Source organism: Melospiza georgiana, chromosome 2, assembly GCF_028018845.1.
Source record: "Melospiza georgiana isolate bMelGeo1 chromosome 2, bMelGeo1.pri, whole genome shotgun sequence".
NCBI classification, from domain to species: domain Eukaryota; kingdom Metazoa; phylum Chordata; class Aves; order Passeriformes; family Passerellidae; genus Melospiza; species Melospiza georgiana.
The window spans coordinates 51,036,848-51,052,341 of record NC_080431.1 but is presented as its reverse complement, the minus strand read 5'-3'; the positions used below and the strand labels follow the sequence as shown (position 1 = coordinate 51,052,341).

The following is a 15,494-nucleotide window of genomic DNA, read 5'->3' as shown; positions in this document are numbered from 1 at the left end:
GGTGTCGAGGATGCTTGTCTCCATTGTAGGTGACCACCAGACATTTCAGCAGGAGCCGGCTCAAGCTGAGGAGCGGGCTCAAGCTCAGTGTCAGTGCTTTTGTGATGTCCTGCTGCTGTAGCCAGTTTGGGCCATGGAATTAGTGCTGGCTCAGTGAAGAAGTGCTGTCTCCAGTCCTGTGTCTTGGCACCCCCTCACCTCTGCCCTCTGAGCCAGGGAAAGGCAGACAGGAGAAGGTAGCTCTTTGTGAGCAAGAGGTTCTGTGGTCATACAGCCTCATCATGCAACACAGAGCTGATGTTGGCAAATAAATGGAATTTAACTGATAGGACTGCTGCATTAATTCCTGAAGTATGTTAGCAAAATTCTCAGGATAATCAAAAACTAAAAGAAAAAAACTAGGACATATACAGTGAAATAGCATCAATGGAGCAAATGTTTGATCCCAGGGACTTAGCCCAGGAGCTATGCCTTGGGCTCCCCCTGCACTCAGCTGCGCTTTGGGTGGCATGTGCTCTTATCTGATGGAGCTTGGAGACTTCCCTCATCTAATTTTAGGCATGTAAAAGTTACACGAGTCTAGACTGCTGCCCCTTGCCCTTACAAGAAAAGGGGAGATCAGGAGCTTCACTGATGCACCTGAATAGTCCCTGTTGCCTGGCCAGGTCAAGATGAGAAGCTCTCAGAAGAAGTCTGTATCTTTCCACTAACCAGACAGTATCTGTGAAATGATGGGCTCAGATTTAAATACCAAGGGGTATTTAATACTAAAATCTCACATTTTACAGCATATGGGATGCCAGAACAGACAGATCCCAAACCCCAATGAGACTGTAGCTTCTTGCTGCTGAAAGCTGTTATGGGAACAGGAACAAGTGACGTTAGTTTCCTACCATTTGATGGTTGCCTTGCACTGGGTTGGTCCAAACTCCTCATCAGGCAGTGAGAAGCATCAATCCACTTACAGAAGGGCACAAGCTCTGTTGCAGAAAGCAGCACAAACCCTAGTGCAATCAACCATTCTTCATCTGTGACTACATCCTGCTGGCCCTGCCAGGGGAGTCTAGGAACCAGCTGTGAAGCTGTTGGGGTATGTAACCCAGGCTTTTGAATTAGATGAGGAAGAACCAGCTTATCAGAGAGCCCTGCTTTTTTTGACAGAGAGCCTTTCCCTCCCTGAGCTCAGTTATGATTAATTACTTCCCATGCAGGCGTTGCTCTCTGCATCACTGGTCATTAGCCAGAAGGGAGGCTACCAGCCTTCTTTCTCAGCACCCGTCCTCCAGCCACAACTTCAGCTCTAAATTTAACCAAGATGACCCTCTAAGTTCATTAGATGCATCACAATTTTTACTACCAGACTTTAGAGGAACCACCAGAAATACTCACCTGTTTTCCTGACCACAGGAGATGTATCACAAATGTAGCTTCCCAATTGAGTCTTGCATCAGCCTGATTTAAATTCCCTTTAAGTACAACCTCTGAAACTCTTTGCCCACCACAAATCTTTACACCATGGTATTTTTGAAGCCCCAGATAAAACTCAGACCCCGTGTTGTTGAAGTGAGGGGAGAACGACCAATCCTTTGATGCATCGAACTCGATTTATTGATCGATCAGTCAGCTTAAATAATAGTGTTAACGAACTTCATGCATATTCCAAAATACAGGTTTATGATAGGCTAACAGAGAAAACTCTAACCACACCTTTTGTTTTACTACACCGTTGATTGTTTACACAAAACAAAACCAGTGTTCTCACTGTGATATGAACGGTTCCCAAAACTTCCACATCTGTTCTCAGGGTGCCATCTTTTCCCAGAGAGGGTGTTACACTTGTTATGAGAAGACTGCCTGAGAACTTTATTGTTTATACAATGATGCCTGAAAGAGTCTAATTGTTTATAGAAGTCAGGCTGGGAACTGCTTTGGAACTGCTTTGCAACTACCTTTTACTTTTCTCTCAATTGCATGGCTTCATGGCCTTTTTCTTTAAGCCATGCCTGAACTAAACTCCCGACACCATGTGCATAAAAACTTGATTGGCTTCTGCCACTCTTGGTACAGAGACTTGAGAAAGCTGGAAGTTGGGGGAGGAAGGGGATTTTTGTTGGTTAAGAGACATACAGGTGGGATGTTTTCGGCTTACATTTTGAGGCACAAAGCCAAATAGAGCCTTGTTTATATCTAAGAAAGTTTTATATTTCCTTGGTGACCCATATTTTATAGATATGTACCATACCAATTAGATAAATAGTTATAGAACTCGTGATAAAACTCCAAAGCTTTGCCTTGTACAGATTTTTGGATTATTGATTTTTACAAAATGTGAAGTTACATAGTCCACAAAAGGAGCAGTTCTCCCTTTTGGAAAACTTCAATCAAATATTAAAACTCCAGTACAAGTGTTACTTCTGGTGTAAGCATTTTTTGAGCACAGGAAGAAACCTTCATGCTTCATTTTGTTTCATTAAATGCTATTCTATACCTGATTTCAGCAGAAGTATTTGAGATCTGTTTTTAGCTTGAAGCCCCCATAGGAAGGAATTTCAAAGCTCTGTATGTTTTTTTTTCCAGGACAGTAATTTCAGTGAGAAGAGAAATATGTACCATAGAAAATGTCAATATAATCAACATTTTTGAATCCTGTTCTATGCACCTTTCTCTTGATGTATAAATATATGCACACAAACACAAGCTACTGTCCTTTAGTAAGGCTGCTTTAACAAGGGGTAAGCATTTGAGCCCACACCCATAGAGCCTGACTCTGTCTCAGCCAGAGCAGAAAGCAAAGTGCTTGGGGGGCTGCTGATGCAAAGACATTGGCACAGCACGGACGTTTCCACTAAAGAACAGAGCTTCACTTGCTTCCCTAAAATCACACCAGTCCCCACCCGAGAAGGCTCGAGCTGGGAGAGCTCAGACCACGCAGTGACAAGCAAAGGCTGGCTCTCTCACCCCAGCCTCCCTCCCAACCCAGCATTAGAAGCTTTAGAGCTAAACCTGCAGAGGTATTGCCAGAGACCAACGATGGGCAAGACTAAAAGTAGCTCCTTCCCACTGCATTTCCCAGCACATAATACTTTTGTTGACCTGTGAAGACCTCTATGCTCTGAAGCATGAAATCCATGAACAGAAGCCTCTGAACATCACAAAACCTTTATTAGTGTTTATCAGTGATACAGATTACAGGAACCAAAGGCAATTAAATAACACTTAAGTTGACCACAGACTCAAGAAATACAAGTCACATTTGGCAAGGCAAACTTCTCAGTACACTAGATTGCTTAGGTTATTATTACACTGTGAAAGAGGAATTTCCCTTACAAGATTCTACATATTCAGGATATTATTATTAATAGTAATTGTTATTATGGTGTCTTTCAGACAGCTCCTTTGGCAAGAATTCCCATTTTTAAGTATTTATTATATAAAAATATAACAAATTTTCATTATGTACAAACATTACATTACACAATGTACAGGTTAAAAACACTACAAAAAATGGCAGGCCATGGGTAAACCAAAAGTAAAAGAAAAAACCCCAATGTAGAAAACATGAAAAGAAATTTAAATACTGCACATTTCATAAAAATTACATTAACTACAAACAATTTTTTTTGTTTGCAAATATCAAACAGTACTGATCTGATTGGAAATCTTTCCCAAACGACTTCATTTTTAAGGCACATCTTGCATATTTACACATACGACACTAGATCTGGTCAATAACTTAAAGGCTCTCGGGAGTGACCTAGTTGTGTGCGCAGGGAGGGGTGCACTTGAGGGGGAACACTCTGGGCTACGCCTTCTCAGTTGTCTCAGTCTGGGGGCCCAGGTATCTAGTTGAGGGGGCTGGGAACAGGGGCACCCCGATCTCCTGAAGGTCGGGGAGCCGTGCAGGGCGCGGCGGGGAGAGGAGCGTGATCGTCCGGTCAAAGTCCCTGTGCAGCACCTTCTCGTAGACGCTCTGAAGCCCCACTGTTTTGGGCAGCTGGGCTTGATAAAAGTTGTCCCTGCGAAGGGGATCCCTGGGCAAGGACGTGCTCTTGCAGAAGGTGGAGAGGGGTGCTGAAGGATATGGAGAGGGGTGAGGGTTGGCTCGGCCACAGGAGGGGCTCCAGCAGCGGTCGGAATGCCCCAGGATCTTGCATTCAGCTGTGCATGCCCACAGACCTAGAGAGAGAGATAGGGGAGGAGAAACCTGTCGTTACTGCAGGAATAAATCCACACCGTTCACAATCCTTAGAGTTACCAGTCACAGGATGATTCACTGCACCGACGGTGGGAGTGGGGAGGCTTTACAGCGCAACAAAAATCCAGGCTTGGTTAGGTAATGTTGTTCTGTTAGGGACACTCCTCGCAATTCTAGCTTTAAGGGAACCTTTTTTTGGGAAAAAAATCCAATCCTACAGCACTTCTGACAAATGCTAATTTGTGCTGGGCTCTCAGTGCAGAGAGGAACCAACACCTAAAAACAGCCTGCTCCAAGGAGATGGGCAGTTTGAGCCATGCAGAGTCTGGCTTCCCCTTCCAGCTGCCCTGCCTGATCCCTGTGCCCCAGGGATGGGTCCCCTCATCCACCTCCCCACCCATCCATCTTTCTGTCTGAGGTCCAGTGGGGAGCAGGGGCAGAGCCCTTACCGTTCTGCATGTGTGTGATGAGATCTTTCTTCAGGGCATCTCCGCTGATATCCGAGTCGCTGTCGTTAAAATCACTGTCGCCTTTGCCGCTGTCTTTGCCACTGAACTTCTCTGCCTCCCGGCCAGAGATGGTGTTGAAGGAGTGTCCCTTCCAAATGGCCACGGGGGGAGCAGGCTCCTTGTTGTAGCTCGGAGTGGCAGCAAAACCCTGCTGGTGGGGAGGAAAATCAAAGGAGATATGAGGGAGGGAAGTGGTGTAAAGTAAACTAACATTAACTGCACCTCTGCAGCTAATTCACATCCTCCAAGATACCCCCCAACCCTTTGCCCCTCTTCCTCTGGTGGGACCTTACCTCCCCACTCTGTCCCCTCAGCCTCTTCTGACCCTCATAGAGGCAAGTGCTGTCACTGCCACTCTCAGTGGTGGAGATCTCTTCAGCCGCTGGAGAGGGGTCGGGGCTGGTGAAGGAGGTTTTGCTGGGAAAGGTTCGGACCTCAAACATGTTCCCCCTCTGGCTGCCCTCCTCCTGATGGCCCTTCTCCAGGTGGGAGATGTCAATTTGGTCCTTCAGGGCAGTGTTGTTTTTGATGTTGTTCCCCTTCTTGCGCCTGTTGCAGGTGGTGGCGATGGTGATTATAGCCACCAGGAGGAGGGTGCAGCTGCCTGCCAGGACAATGATCATGATCAGAGGGATGTCCCACTGCAAAGCCTTTCCTTCCCAGGAGCTGGGCTTGGCTATGTCTTGGATACTGGACGGGGCAGTAGCAGTCACCAGGAAGTTGACCGTGGCAGTTGTGGCCAGGGGAGGTCTGCCATTGTCTGTCACAGTGAGGATGACCTTGAATAGCTGTCCCAGCTCCTCAGAGAGGTCACCCCTCAGCACAATGTCCCCAGTACTTGGGTTGATGGTGAAGAGGTCTTGCTGGGACTCTTCCAGGAAGGCAAAGGTGAGCTCAGCATTGGCCCCATCATCTGCATCTCGAGCTTTGATTTGGGCCACCAGGGAGTCACGGGAGGTCTTGCTGGACACACCGATTTCCACAGTCCCATTGGTGAGCACTGGGTGGATGATGACAGGAGGGTTGTCGTTCTGGTCCACCATTCTCACTTTGACAACAGTGCTGCTGGAGAGCTGTGGGGAGCCACCATCAGTGGCCTGGATCCTCAGGTCCAGCTGCTTGAGGATCTCATAGTTGAATGTCCTGAGGGCATAGATGGCCCCAGTGGCGGGGTCCACCGAGACGTAGGTGGAGATGGGGGCCCCCATGACCTGCGTCTCCAGGAGCCGGTAGGTGACCTTACCATTGTGGCCAAGATCAGGGTCACGAGCCACCACGGTGGTGATGTAGGCGCCCGGGGGGTTGTTCTCTGGCACTGCCACCTCATAGAGGGGCTTGGCGAAGAGCGGCGCGTTGTCATTCTCGTCACTCACCCGCACCGTGTACTGCCGGACAGTCTTGAAGGGCGGTGAGCCCAGGTCCTCAGCCACCACGGTGAGGTTGTACTCGGGGATGCGCTCGCGGTCCAGTGCCGCCGTGGTGACGATCATGTAGCTGTCCTCGTAGGCCCGCTGCAGGGCGAAGTGGTCGTGCCCACGGAGGCTGCAGCGCACCTGCCCGTTGGCGCCCGAGTCGCGGTCCGTGGCGCTGACGAGGGCCACGAAGCTCTCCGTGGCCGCCGCCTCGCTGACGTAGGCCACGCCGGCCGCACTGGCGGCGCCACGGAGGGCGCTGATGCTGATGCGCGGGGCGTTGTCGTTGACGTCGGTGAGGCGCACGACGACGGTGCAGGTGGCAGCACGGGGGCTGGCCCCGCGGTCCTGGGCACGCACGTCCAGCTCGTAGGTGCGGGTGCGCTCGTAGTCCACGGCGGCCTCCAGGGTGAGGTGGCCCGAGCGCGGGTCGAGGCGGAAGAGCCGCCGTGCCTCAGGGGGCACCTGGCTGCTGAAGGCATAGACCACCTCACCATTGGGGCCCTCATCAGGGTCAGCAGCATCCAGATCGAGCAGCAGGGAGCCGGGCGGCGCATCCTCAGGCAACTCCACCGTGACTGAGCTCTGGGCAAATGTGGGACTGTTGTCATTGGCATCGAGAACACGGACGTGCACGGTGGCTGTGCCTGAGCGCGCTGGGCTGCCACCGTCCTTGGCCACCAGCTCCAGGGTGTAGGAGGGCTGGCGTTCGCGGTCCAGCTCCTGGAGCAGCACCAGGTCGGCACAGCGTGCCCCATCCGCCCGTGTCTGTGCCTCCACACCGAAGTGGCTGTTGAGGGAGACCTGGAAGCTCTGGATGGAGTTGGAGCCCACGTCCTCATCCACAGCCACCTCCAGCGGGAGCCGAGTGCCGGGCGCAGCACTCTCCGACACCTCCAGCGCCATCTGGGCATGGGGGAAGCGCGGTGCATTGTCATTGATGTCACGCACCTCCAGCTCCACGTGCACCAGGCGGTAGCGCTCCCGCCAGCAGCTCACCACGTCGAAGGCCAGGACACACTGCGGGGCTTGGCCGCACAGCCGCTCCCGGTCCAGCCCCGCTTCACCGATGCTCAGTTGCCCGTCCTCCTCCCGCACCCGCACCAGCGAACTGTTGCTGAACTGCCGCATCAGGCGAAAGCTCATCTCCCCCGGCGCCTTCACCGGCATCTCATCGGCCAGAGTACCGATCACCGTGCCCGGCGCGCCCTCCTCGTCGGTGCGATACCTCACCGTCTTGCAGCGGGACAGGGCCAGCAGGCAGGCGGCGGCCAGCAACCGCAGGGGGCTCATGGCAGCGGCGCGGGGCTCAGCCCGACGGCGCGGTGCGGACGGGACGAGCGCGGGCTCGGGCAGGACGCACAGGGATGGCTCCGCCGCCGTCTGCGCCCGCCCGCGCCGCCGCGCCGCCTTTCATAGACGGCGCTATGCAAATGAGCGGGCGGCGGAGCCAATGGGAGGCGGCGCAGCGCGGACGGCGGGCGGCCCTCGGCGCGCCCCGGGCCGGGCCGGGAGCGGGGTCGGGGGGCGCTCGCCTTTGTTTTCTTTAACTCTGCGGGGTCTGGGGGGGTTCTTTTCTTTTTCCCTTTTTTTTTTCCCTTCCCCCGCACCGTCGCTATTTCTTTTCCTCCGTTCATTTATTTCTTTTTTCCTCCCTCCTTTCCTCCCGCGCCCGTCTCTTCCCTCTCTCCGGAGGCGCGGCAGCGGAGCTGGCGCGGGGAGCGCGGAGTGCAGTGCACGGTGGGGTTTGTTAATCCTGCCGGCAAGTCGGGACAGATGCCGTGCCGTGCCGTGCCGCGTCGTGCCGTGGCATGTCGTGCCGTGTCGCGGCGTGTCGCGGCGTGCCGCGCGGGCGGGGGCGCGGGGCGGGCGCGCATTAGCGGGGTGCGGGGGAGCGGCGGGGGCGGCATTCAGCTGCGCCCGGAGTGGTGTGTCACTCGCGTGAGAGCCTGTGATCAGCGCCGTAAGTCGCCTTTCAGGAGGTGTCCCCGCATGCTTTAGTATGCATGTCACCGCCCGGGTTTCTTAAGCCTGGGGCACTAGCAGGCGAGGAGGAAAAAAAGAAAAAAAAAAGTTCCAAATAGGATTTAGCATAAGCTTGAGGAGATTTGGAAAGGTTTCAAAGATCAGGCAGTATCAAAGGCTTATGAAGCCCTCGTTAGCTGTAGAAATATAATAGCATGGCAGGCTATCCCATTCGAGGAACCAATGTCTGTATTATTTCACTATGACAGGCTAAAGGGAGAGAAAGTTGAACAGTTTCCACAGAGGAGTTGGACTAAGTTGAATATAATGAGCAAACGCCACATGTATCCATTATGTCCCTCTATTCATTCCCAATCACTGCCATAACTCTTTGACTAAACGATGATGAGCGCTGAATTACACACAATGCCCTGCTCATATTAAAATACATTTAAGACCTATCCCTCCTGGTGCCCTGTTACGCCTATTCACAGGATTTTCTTTTTGTCCTAATAGGGCCTCTCTGGGAAGCAACACCAGTCTCGTTCCAGAAGAACAAAATAACAGCATGAGGCTGAAACCTGGCACGAACCGGGGGGAACGAAACCATCTGCCCCGCAAGGCACCGAGGCCCTGCGCGGAGCCCGCCGCGGCCCCGCCGCGCCTCAGCAGCGTGGGGAGGGCGGCTGTCCGCCCTGGCCCGCAGGGGGAAGCCCTGATGGGGAGGGAGATGGGGGTCCTGAGGGGCAACCGCTTCTCCGGGAAACCTCATGCCCTCTCCTCTCCTCTCCTCTCCTCTCCTCTCCTCTCCTCTCCTCTCCTCTCCTCTCCTCTCCTCTCCTCTCCTCTCCTCTCCTCTCCTCTCCTCTCCTCTCCGTCTCAGGGAACCCAAGAGACGCATTTTAAAGCAAAAGGGTGACAAACAGAATACGGTCCGGTTTCCTTTGCCAAGCCGGGATAACAGCGCTCGGCTGGGCGCACGGAACGCGGTCGCATCCCGGGGCTCCATCCCGGGGCTCCATCCCGGGGCTCCATCCCGGGCTCCATCCCGGGGCTCCATCCCAGGGCTCCATCCCGGGGCTCCATCCCGGGGCTCCATCCCAGGGCTCCATCCCGGGGCTCCATCCCGGGCTGTGCGGGATGCGCGGGGCGGCACGCGAGCGGGGGGCGGCGGGCTGCCCGCAGCGCCGGCTTATGGAAATGGGATTTAAATCGCGCCTCGGCCCCGGCTGCGGGGGCGCGGGGAGGGGGGCACGCTCCGCCGCCGACAAAAGCTCCCCGAAGGCGCGGGTTCCATACGAACGAGCCTCCGCGGGGCTCTGCTCTCCGCAGGCGGCCGCCCGGAGGGGCGCGCAGCTTTCGGGCCGGGCCGGGCCGAGCTCCGAGGTGTGGAGACCGGGACCGGGCTGCCTGGGAACGGGGCCGCCGGTCGGGAGCGGGCAGTGGGCAGCGGGGCGGCCCCTCGTGTGTAACAGGATTATCTTTGCCATTTCAAGTTCCATGCAGCATGTAATTCATTTTTAATTAGGATTAGATCGAGCAGGGAAGGAGACCAGACCTTTCCCCCCACCTCCCCCTCCCCGCAAAGGCATGGCTATTCCACGAGGAGCTCTTATTCTTTACAAAAAAGCCAATCAATCGATAAACCAGGACCTGTGTTCACCTCCCACGCACTTTGCAGGAGATAAGGGTGAAAAGGGCTGTATTTTCAATGTGTGCTCAAGTATCTGAATCAGAAGGGGAGGCTTGGAAATCCTTTCCTTTCCCATCTACCCAGTCCCATCCTCACATGCTTTCTATCCAAACCCATTTTTAAGAGGGACACAGTGGGGTCTTGCTCCTCATGCCTTTTGTTTTTTTTGGGTGTGTGTTTTGTTTTAGAGTTCAAATGCACTTTCTGCCTGCTTGGGTTATTCTTTTCCCACTGTCGTGACTTTGATTTTAAAAAACCCCAATGTATCAGTCTCTCTGCCTTCTCCCCAGTAGAGCCCACCACAGAAATGTTCTGAAAGGCTAGTGAAGAATCCTCTTTTACAGCTCAAAATAAACATACGGATCAGCTGCATTAAAAGCACTTCTTTGAAATATTGTGGTTAAACAGCCCAGATTGGTTGATTGCTCCATGTGGGGACATATGTTCTTGCAAACTGTGCGTATTGTTACTAATGGGGATTCTCACACCACAGCCTTTCCTTTGAATCTGAGGCACTGGTGGTTTCTCTGGAGCTGTTGCAAGGTTGTTTTAATAATTTACCAGCTCCCTTGCACTTAGTGTTGTTGCGGAGACTCAGAGCGTGCAAAGAAGGAGGTGTTTTGCGGTGTCCAGAGGTCTGATCTCTGCTGCCAAGCTCCTTTCTGTACCTCTTTAGACACAGAAATCAAAGCTGCTCCGAGAGATGGGTGCCAGGCAAAGGAAAAGCAAAGCTTCCCCACACACCTCTGTGAACCTGGGATCCTGGGTAATGTGTTGCTCCCAAGGAGGGGGAGCACTCCTAGACCAGCAGCCTGTTGCCAGTATCAGTCAAGTAAGTGATCACCAGCAAATCACTCCAGGTTTCTCTTTTTCAGCTTTATATTTACTTCTTTCTTCCCCCAATTCAGATCTTGGAAATTAAGTTTGTGGGTGCTTTTCCCTCTTCCCAGGCAGTAATTGCATTACGAGGGGTGGCAAAACCCCAGGACCTCATCCTGTTCTTCACTCCTCCAGCTGAGCGGTGACACTTCACTGCATTTTCCCATCGCTTACAGCACAGTAGGTTCACATATGTCTCAAGGTGTCAAGTGTTCCCAGTGCAACGGGGTAAGGCTTCCCTCCTAGCAACAGGTGCCTGGGATCCTGCCCAGGGATCCCTGTTCATGGAGATAAGCTTGAAGGTCTTATGTTTTAGAGATGTGAGAGAAGGCAAGGCTCCCATTGAGCTCCCATCTAGTATCTCAGGACCACATGTACCACACTTGAGGGAGAGTGTGCAGCTTCACACAAGCATGGGGCAGTGTGCTTCCCTGTTGCACAATATTTGTGTGTCCCTGTTCCCAGGAGGTCTTAAAGGTATCAAGCCTTGGCTACTGAAAGTGCCCCTGTCTGGCCCTCTCAGCACAGACTGTATAGTGAGTGCGTGCCCCGGGGGTGGTGGGGTGAGATCCCTTGTGGCACAGCCCCTGGGGTGGTATGACTGTCTCCCAGGAGAAGCCAGGCTACCTGGGCATGGTCTCCGGCTGGTCCTGCTCACCCACACACCAGAGGATCTGTTTGACCTCTCTCCAGACATGAAGTTGAGGTGCAACATGTCCCCCCACCCCTTGTCTCTGAGCCTGCAGAGTAGTGGCGTGGCCCTCCCTCCCTGGAAACTCATCTCCATGCTCAGGCCCTGTCTCTTTCTTCTTGGGCATCCCCACAGCTTGGCTGCCTTGGAGTGATCTACAAAAACAAAGGAATTCCTTCTGCTTCAGGGTCTAAACAATCCCCCCTGTTTAATCATTTCTGCTGAAACTAAGGAAGTGTGGGTTAACCTGTCAAGCTCCACAAGCCCGGGCTGACCAAAACCCCTGGAAAACAAAGGAGTGGAACGAAGCAGTGAAGGGTTTTGTTGCTCTCTGGCTGTTTGTGTTGGAGGGTAGCATGCGGCATTGTGCTTCTGTCTCCAGCCATGCCGGCTATAGAAGACACGCTGCAAACCTTCCCCTGAGCTGTGGGTTGGTACCAGGGCTATAAATCATTGTGATCATTTGCTTATTTGCTTCAAATGCTGCCCTGCCTGCATCTCCCCTCTGTGAAATGTGGGTTAGAAGAAGGAGTTTGTTTTGCAGAAGAAAGAAATTGCATGCCCGTACCCCCTACCCAGCAAGCAGTTTTGATTCCACAGGGAATTTATTTTTTAATTGGATTAATTTCTAGCCTCTCCCGGAGTAGCAGCTGGGGTCTTTGATACAAGAGGTTAAAACAAAGGGGCATGAAACAAAAGACCAGTTTTCTGCATTCCCCACACAGCGTGGGTCTCGTGCGAGCTGCCTGGAGGTATCCTTGGCACACTGCATTCCTAAAGGTCTCCCCATGTTGTCCTCAGCCAGGGACTGCTTCAGGTTTTTTGGGGGTGTTCTCTGGTCTCTCTTGCTAGCAAGATATCTGAATATGAGGCTTTGCCTCCTAACCCAGCTTGTGTTCCCACATAACCTTACTCCTTGGTGTCCCTTTCATTTTCCACTCCTCCACCCACCCTCTCACTGCCCACCCCTTTTCCAGCTCTCTTTACCCTCTACGTTTTCTGCCCCAGTAGAGATAAATGAGGCTTTCAAGCTGTTAAACCAGGAGCAGGTTCTCATGCTCAGTTCTCAACTCTCTCATCTGGAGGAAGGCTCAGCCCCACCAAGGTCTGGGATATTTAGGTATTCAATAGTCATTGGATTCTGTGGAAGTTGGACATATTTTAGCTTGACTGAGGGCTTGAGGATCTCAGTTTCAAACCCTCATGTCTACAGACCGTGGGTGCATTGGACAAGTGACACCCCAAGTCCTGCTTTTTGTCCACTAGGAGGACTGTTATTAGATCAGAGATGCCCTTAGAAGTAACTACCTTTATTATGCACATCCCTTATGGCCTTAATGCTTTTGGATTTAGGGAGTGCAGGTAGCAGAATAGCTATTCATGTCTGTCCCCAGTCTGGACTTTTAGAAGAAGTGCTTACCTTCTCCATAGCTTGAGGTCTGATCAGATCACTAGGATGTTAAAGAAGGGACTTGCACAGCTTCTCTCCCTGGCTGTTGTGGATTGGTGCTCCTGCTCCATGGCGGCTGCTACATGCCTGGCTGGGATGTCTTTCACAGCACTTTGAAGGTGTCCGCACTGATATATTTGGCTTTCCTCCAGCAGCTCCTTGTTTCCTCCTGGGTCTTGTTCACACTCTCCTCCTTGAAGGACTGTTTGGAATTTTAGACTCTTACAAATGATGAATGGGTGGAAGAAATACACCTCTTAGCTCCCAGAAAGATGTACAGTCCTCTGCGAATACTCATGTGTGCTGGTTGTGATGGGCTCCACTGATTTCTCCGAGAAACAGCTCCCTGGCTATTTCGTGTGCAAAGTCCCTTTCTGCATGTCCTTCTGCTGCCCCTGCCCAGCCAGTGCCACCCACCCAGTGCCACACTCAACAAGTGTGGTCCGGTCACTCTTTGGGCTCTGCCACCTTCCCACAGTTTCGGAGGCCCTTCCCAGTAAGATCATATCCTTACCCAAGCACAAGGATAGTTACGTACATGCCAATATATTTTTACTATGCCCATAAAAATAGCCTTCCCATTTCTCTGCTGTCTAAATGTTTTCAGTGTCACCCTGCACATGTGATTTCTCACCCCCTCCGCTGGTACATCTGTGGCATAGAAGGGGACATTGGGAAGCCATCCTCGTTAAGGTCCTGGAAAGGGAGAAGTTGCATTAGCGTGATGCCATGCTGGAGCTCATTAGCCCAATATCGCAGCGGGGTTAATAGGCTTGGGCACAGTGCCACAGCTTCTGATTCCAAGGCTGAGGGGGCCTGCAGGTTCTAGCCCTGCTCTGCTCCCGGTTGTTTCCCAGAGGATTACAGTGAGAGGCAGCACGGGGGGAGAGAACGCGACAGGGAATCAGGGACTCAGACATGTGCCACGAGTCCCTTCCTCCATCTCGCCTCTCCTTCTCCCCCCTGCTTCCCCCCTCATCCTCCATCTTAATCGTGCCTCAGCTTGCAAAGTCAGAGCCCCCAGCTGTGAAGGACTAAGTCTCTTCTTCTCCCAAGCTCCTGAGCGGCAGCAGGCTGTGAGCAAGAGTGTGCCTGGTGTCACTTCTGCTGAAGAGGCTGTGAGAGCAGGGCAAGAGCTCAGACGCAGGCGGCTGCCGCACTTGGCCGCCTGCCAGGGCAGGAGCACACTCTGTGAGCATCCTCCCTCAGCCGGCTGCTTCCAGGGCTGGGAGTCTGCCCAGCACCAGGTTTTGTTTTGGCACAGTGAGAAGCACCCCACAGCTGAAGGATGTGGGGGGAGTGGTGGTGAGTTCCATCAGGCTGCTCTCCTTCGTCCTGGTTTTGGGATCATCTCCCTTTCCAAAGTGCAGGAGGGCTCAGTGTTAAATGTCCCTCTCTGCGCCCCCACAATGTGTTGGGTGATGGATTTTATCTTCGATGTCTGCCAGGGTGTTGCTGCCTGACATGCAGCCAGCTCCAGGCAGAGCAGGGCAGGAAAACAGCACAAAGCTGTACAGAGGAGGATGGAGAGTAAACACATCCCATTACAAGAGAGATGGAAAGACTTTAGATATTCCTACTGAGCTGAAGAGAAGTAAACTTTTCTGAAGCTTGGCAAATCTGATTCTTAAATCATTTGGGTGCTCTTGAGCGTTTAATCCAGGATTTTTGCTTTGAGGTTTTCTGCTACTGCATTCTGCTGCATTTCAAGAGTTTGGGGTATTGCTCAGGATTAGATCAGACTGCCATTCAAGGCCACTGGGTGACTCTTTTTTTTTTTTTTTTTTTTTTTTTTTTTTTTTTTACCACATCTGCCATTCTTTGACCTCTGCAGCACCTCCAGACCTGTGAAACATTCCTGTACTCTCTGTTCATCTTTGTATGAACACTGTTCATCAAATGTATGGCATTTGCTCATTCTCCACATATCCTTCACTGAAGGGGTCTGGCTGAGGAGGCAGAATGTTGGCCTGGGGTGATGTGACCTGGGACTGGAGCTGGTGACAGAGTGGAGAGGACTAGAGCTGTTTCCATGGCTGAAGGATGCATGTGTACCACAGCCCTGAAGGGCACGTTTGCCCGTCTTTATGAGTTAGCCAGTCAGTCCCCAAATGTCACCCGTCCCTCCTGCACCTGTGAGTGTGCATCACAGCAGGACAAGGAGGCAATTTGGAAACCACTGCAATCTCTATGGCTACATCTACAGCACTGAATGAAATGCTCCATACTCTGGCTCTGCTTAGTTTACTTCTGCAGACATATTCTGTGGAGATATAGCCCTTTTACAGTTTGTGGGGAATTACCTGTTTGCCTTTTCAAGTATAGCCATTTGGTGCCTTCACTTATTTAACTCACTTTAAAAAGAGGTGCACATTGCTACCCTGTGTCTATGATTTTTGCATCTGGAAATGCAGACACCATCACATATTCCACCTCATGATCCCCAGGAAAAAAAAATCATCTGCCCCCAAAGTCTGCAGAATTCTGTTCTGAAAAGTTAAATAAATTGTTATCGCTTCTTAAGTGCCACAATAAATGTATGGAATGATTTCACATAAAAGCTGGAGGCTTAGAGAGTAGGTGCTAAAGAAATGCATCAAATTAGACCAAAAAAGAGGCATAAAATCTATGTTATCCCAAAAGATAAGGGCTGGCGGCTTAAGCGACTTTTCTGTTTGCTGCTGTACTAAACATCAAATT

The 15,494-nt window shown here is 51.9% G+C and overlaps 1 protein-coding gene across 2 annotated transcripts; it reads right to left on the bottom strand.

The window, feature by feature from the left end:
• Positions 1–3,140: 3,140 nt before the first annotated feature.
• PCDH8 (protocadherin 8) lies at positions 3,141–7,462 on the bottom strand. 2 transcript variants are annotated; one of them, XM_058018847.1, is made up of 3 exons: positions 4,998–7,462; positions 4,645–4,855; positions 3,141–4,176 (listed from the first exon to the last, which is right to left on the bottom strand). In XM_058018847.1, the coding sequence occupies exons 1-3, from the start codon at positions 7,407–7,409 to the stop codon at positions 3,803–3,805; spliced, it is 2,997 nt and encodes a 998-aa protein (XP_057874830.1). In that variant the 5' UTR covers positions 7,410–7,462; the 3' UTR covers positions 3,141–3,802. The 2 variants fall into 2 exon arrangements, with proteins under 2 accessions (XP_057874830.1, XP_057874831.1); XM_058018848.1 differs by having other exon boundaries at positions 4,645–4,852.
• Positions 7,463–15,494: the final 8,032 nt, after the last annotated feature.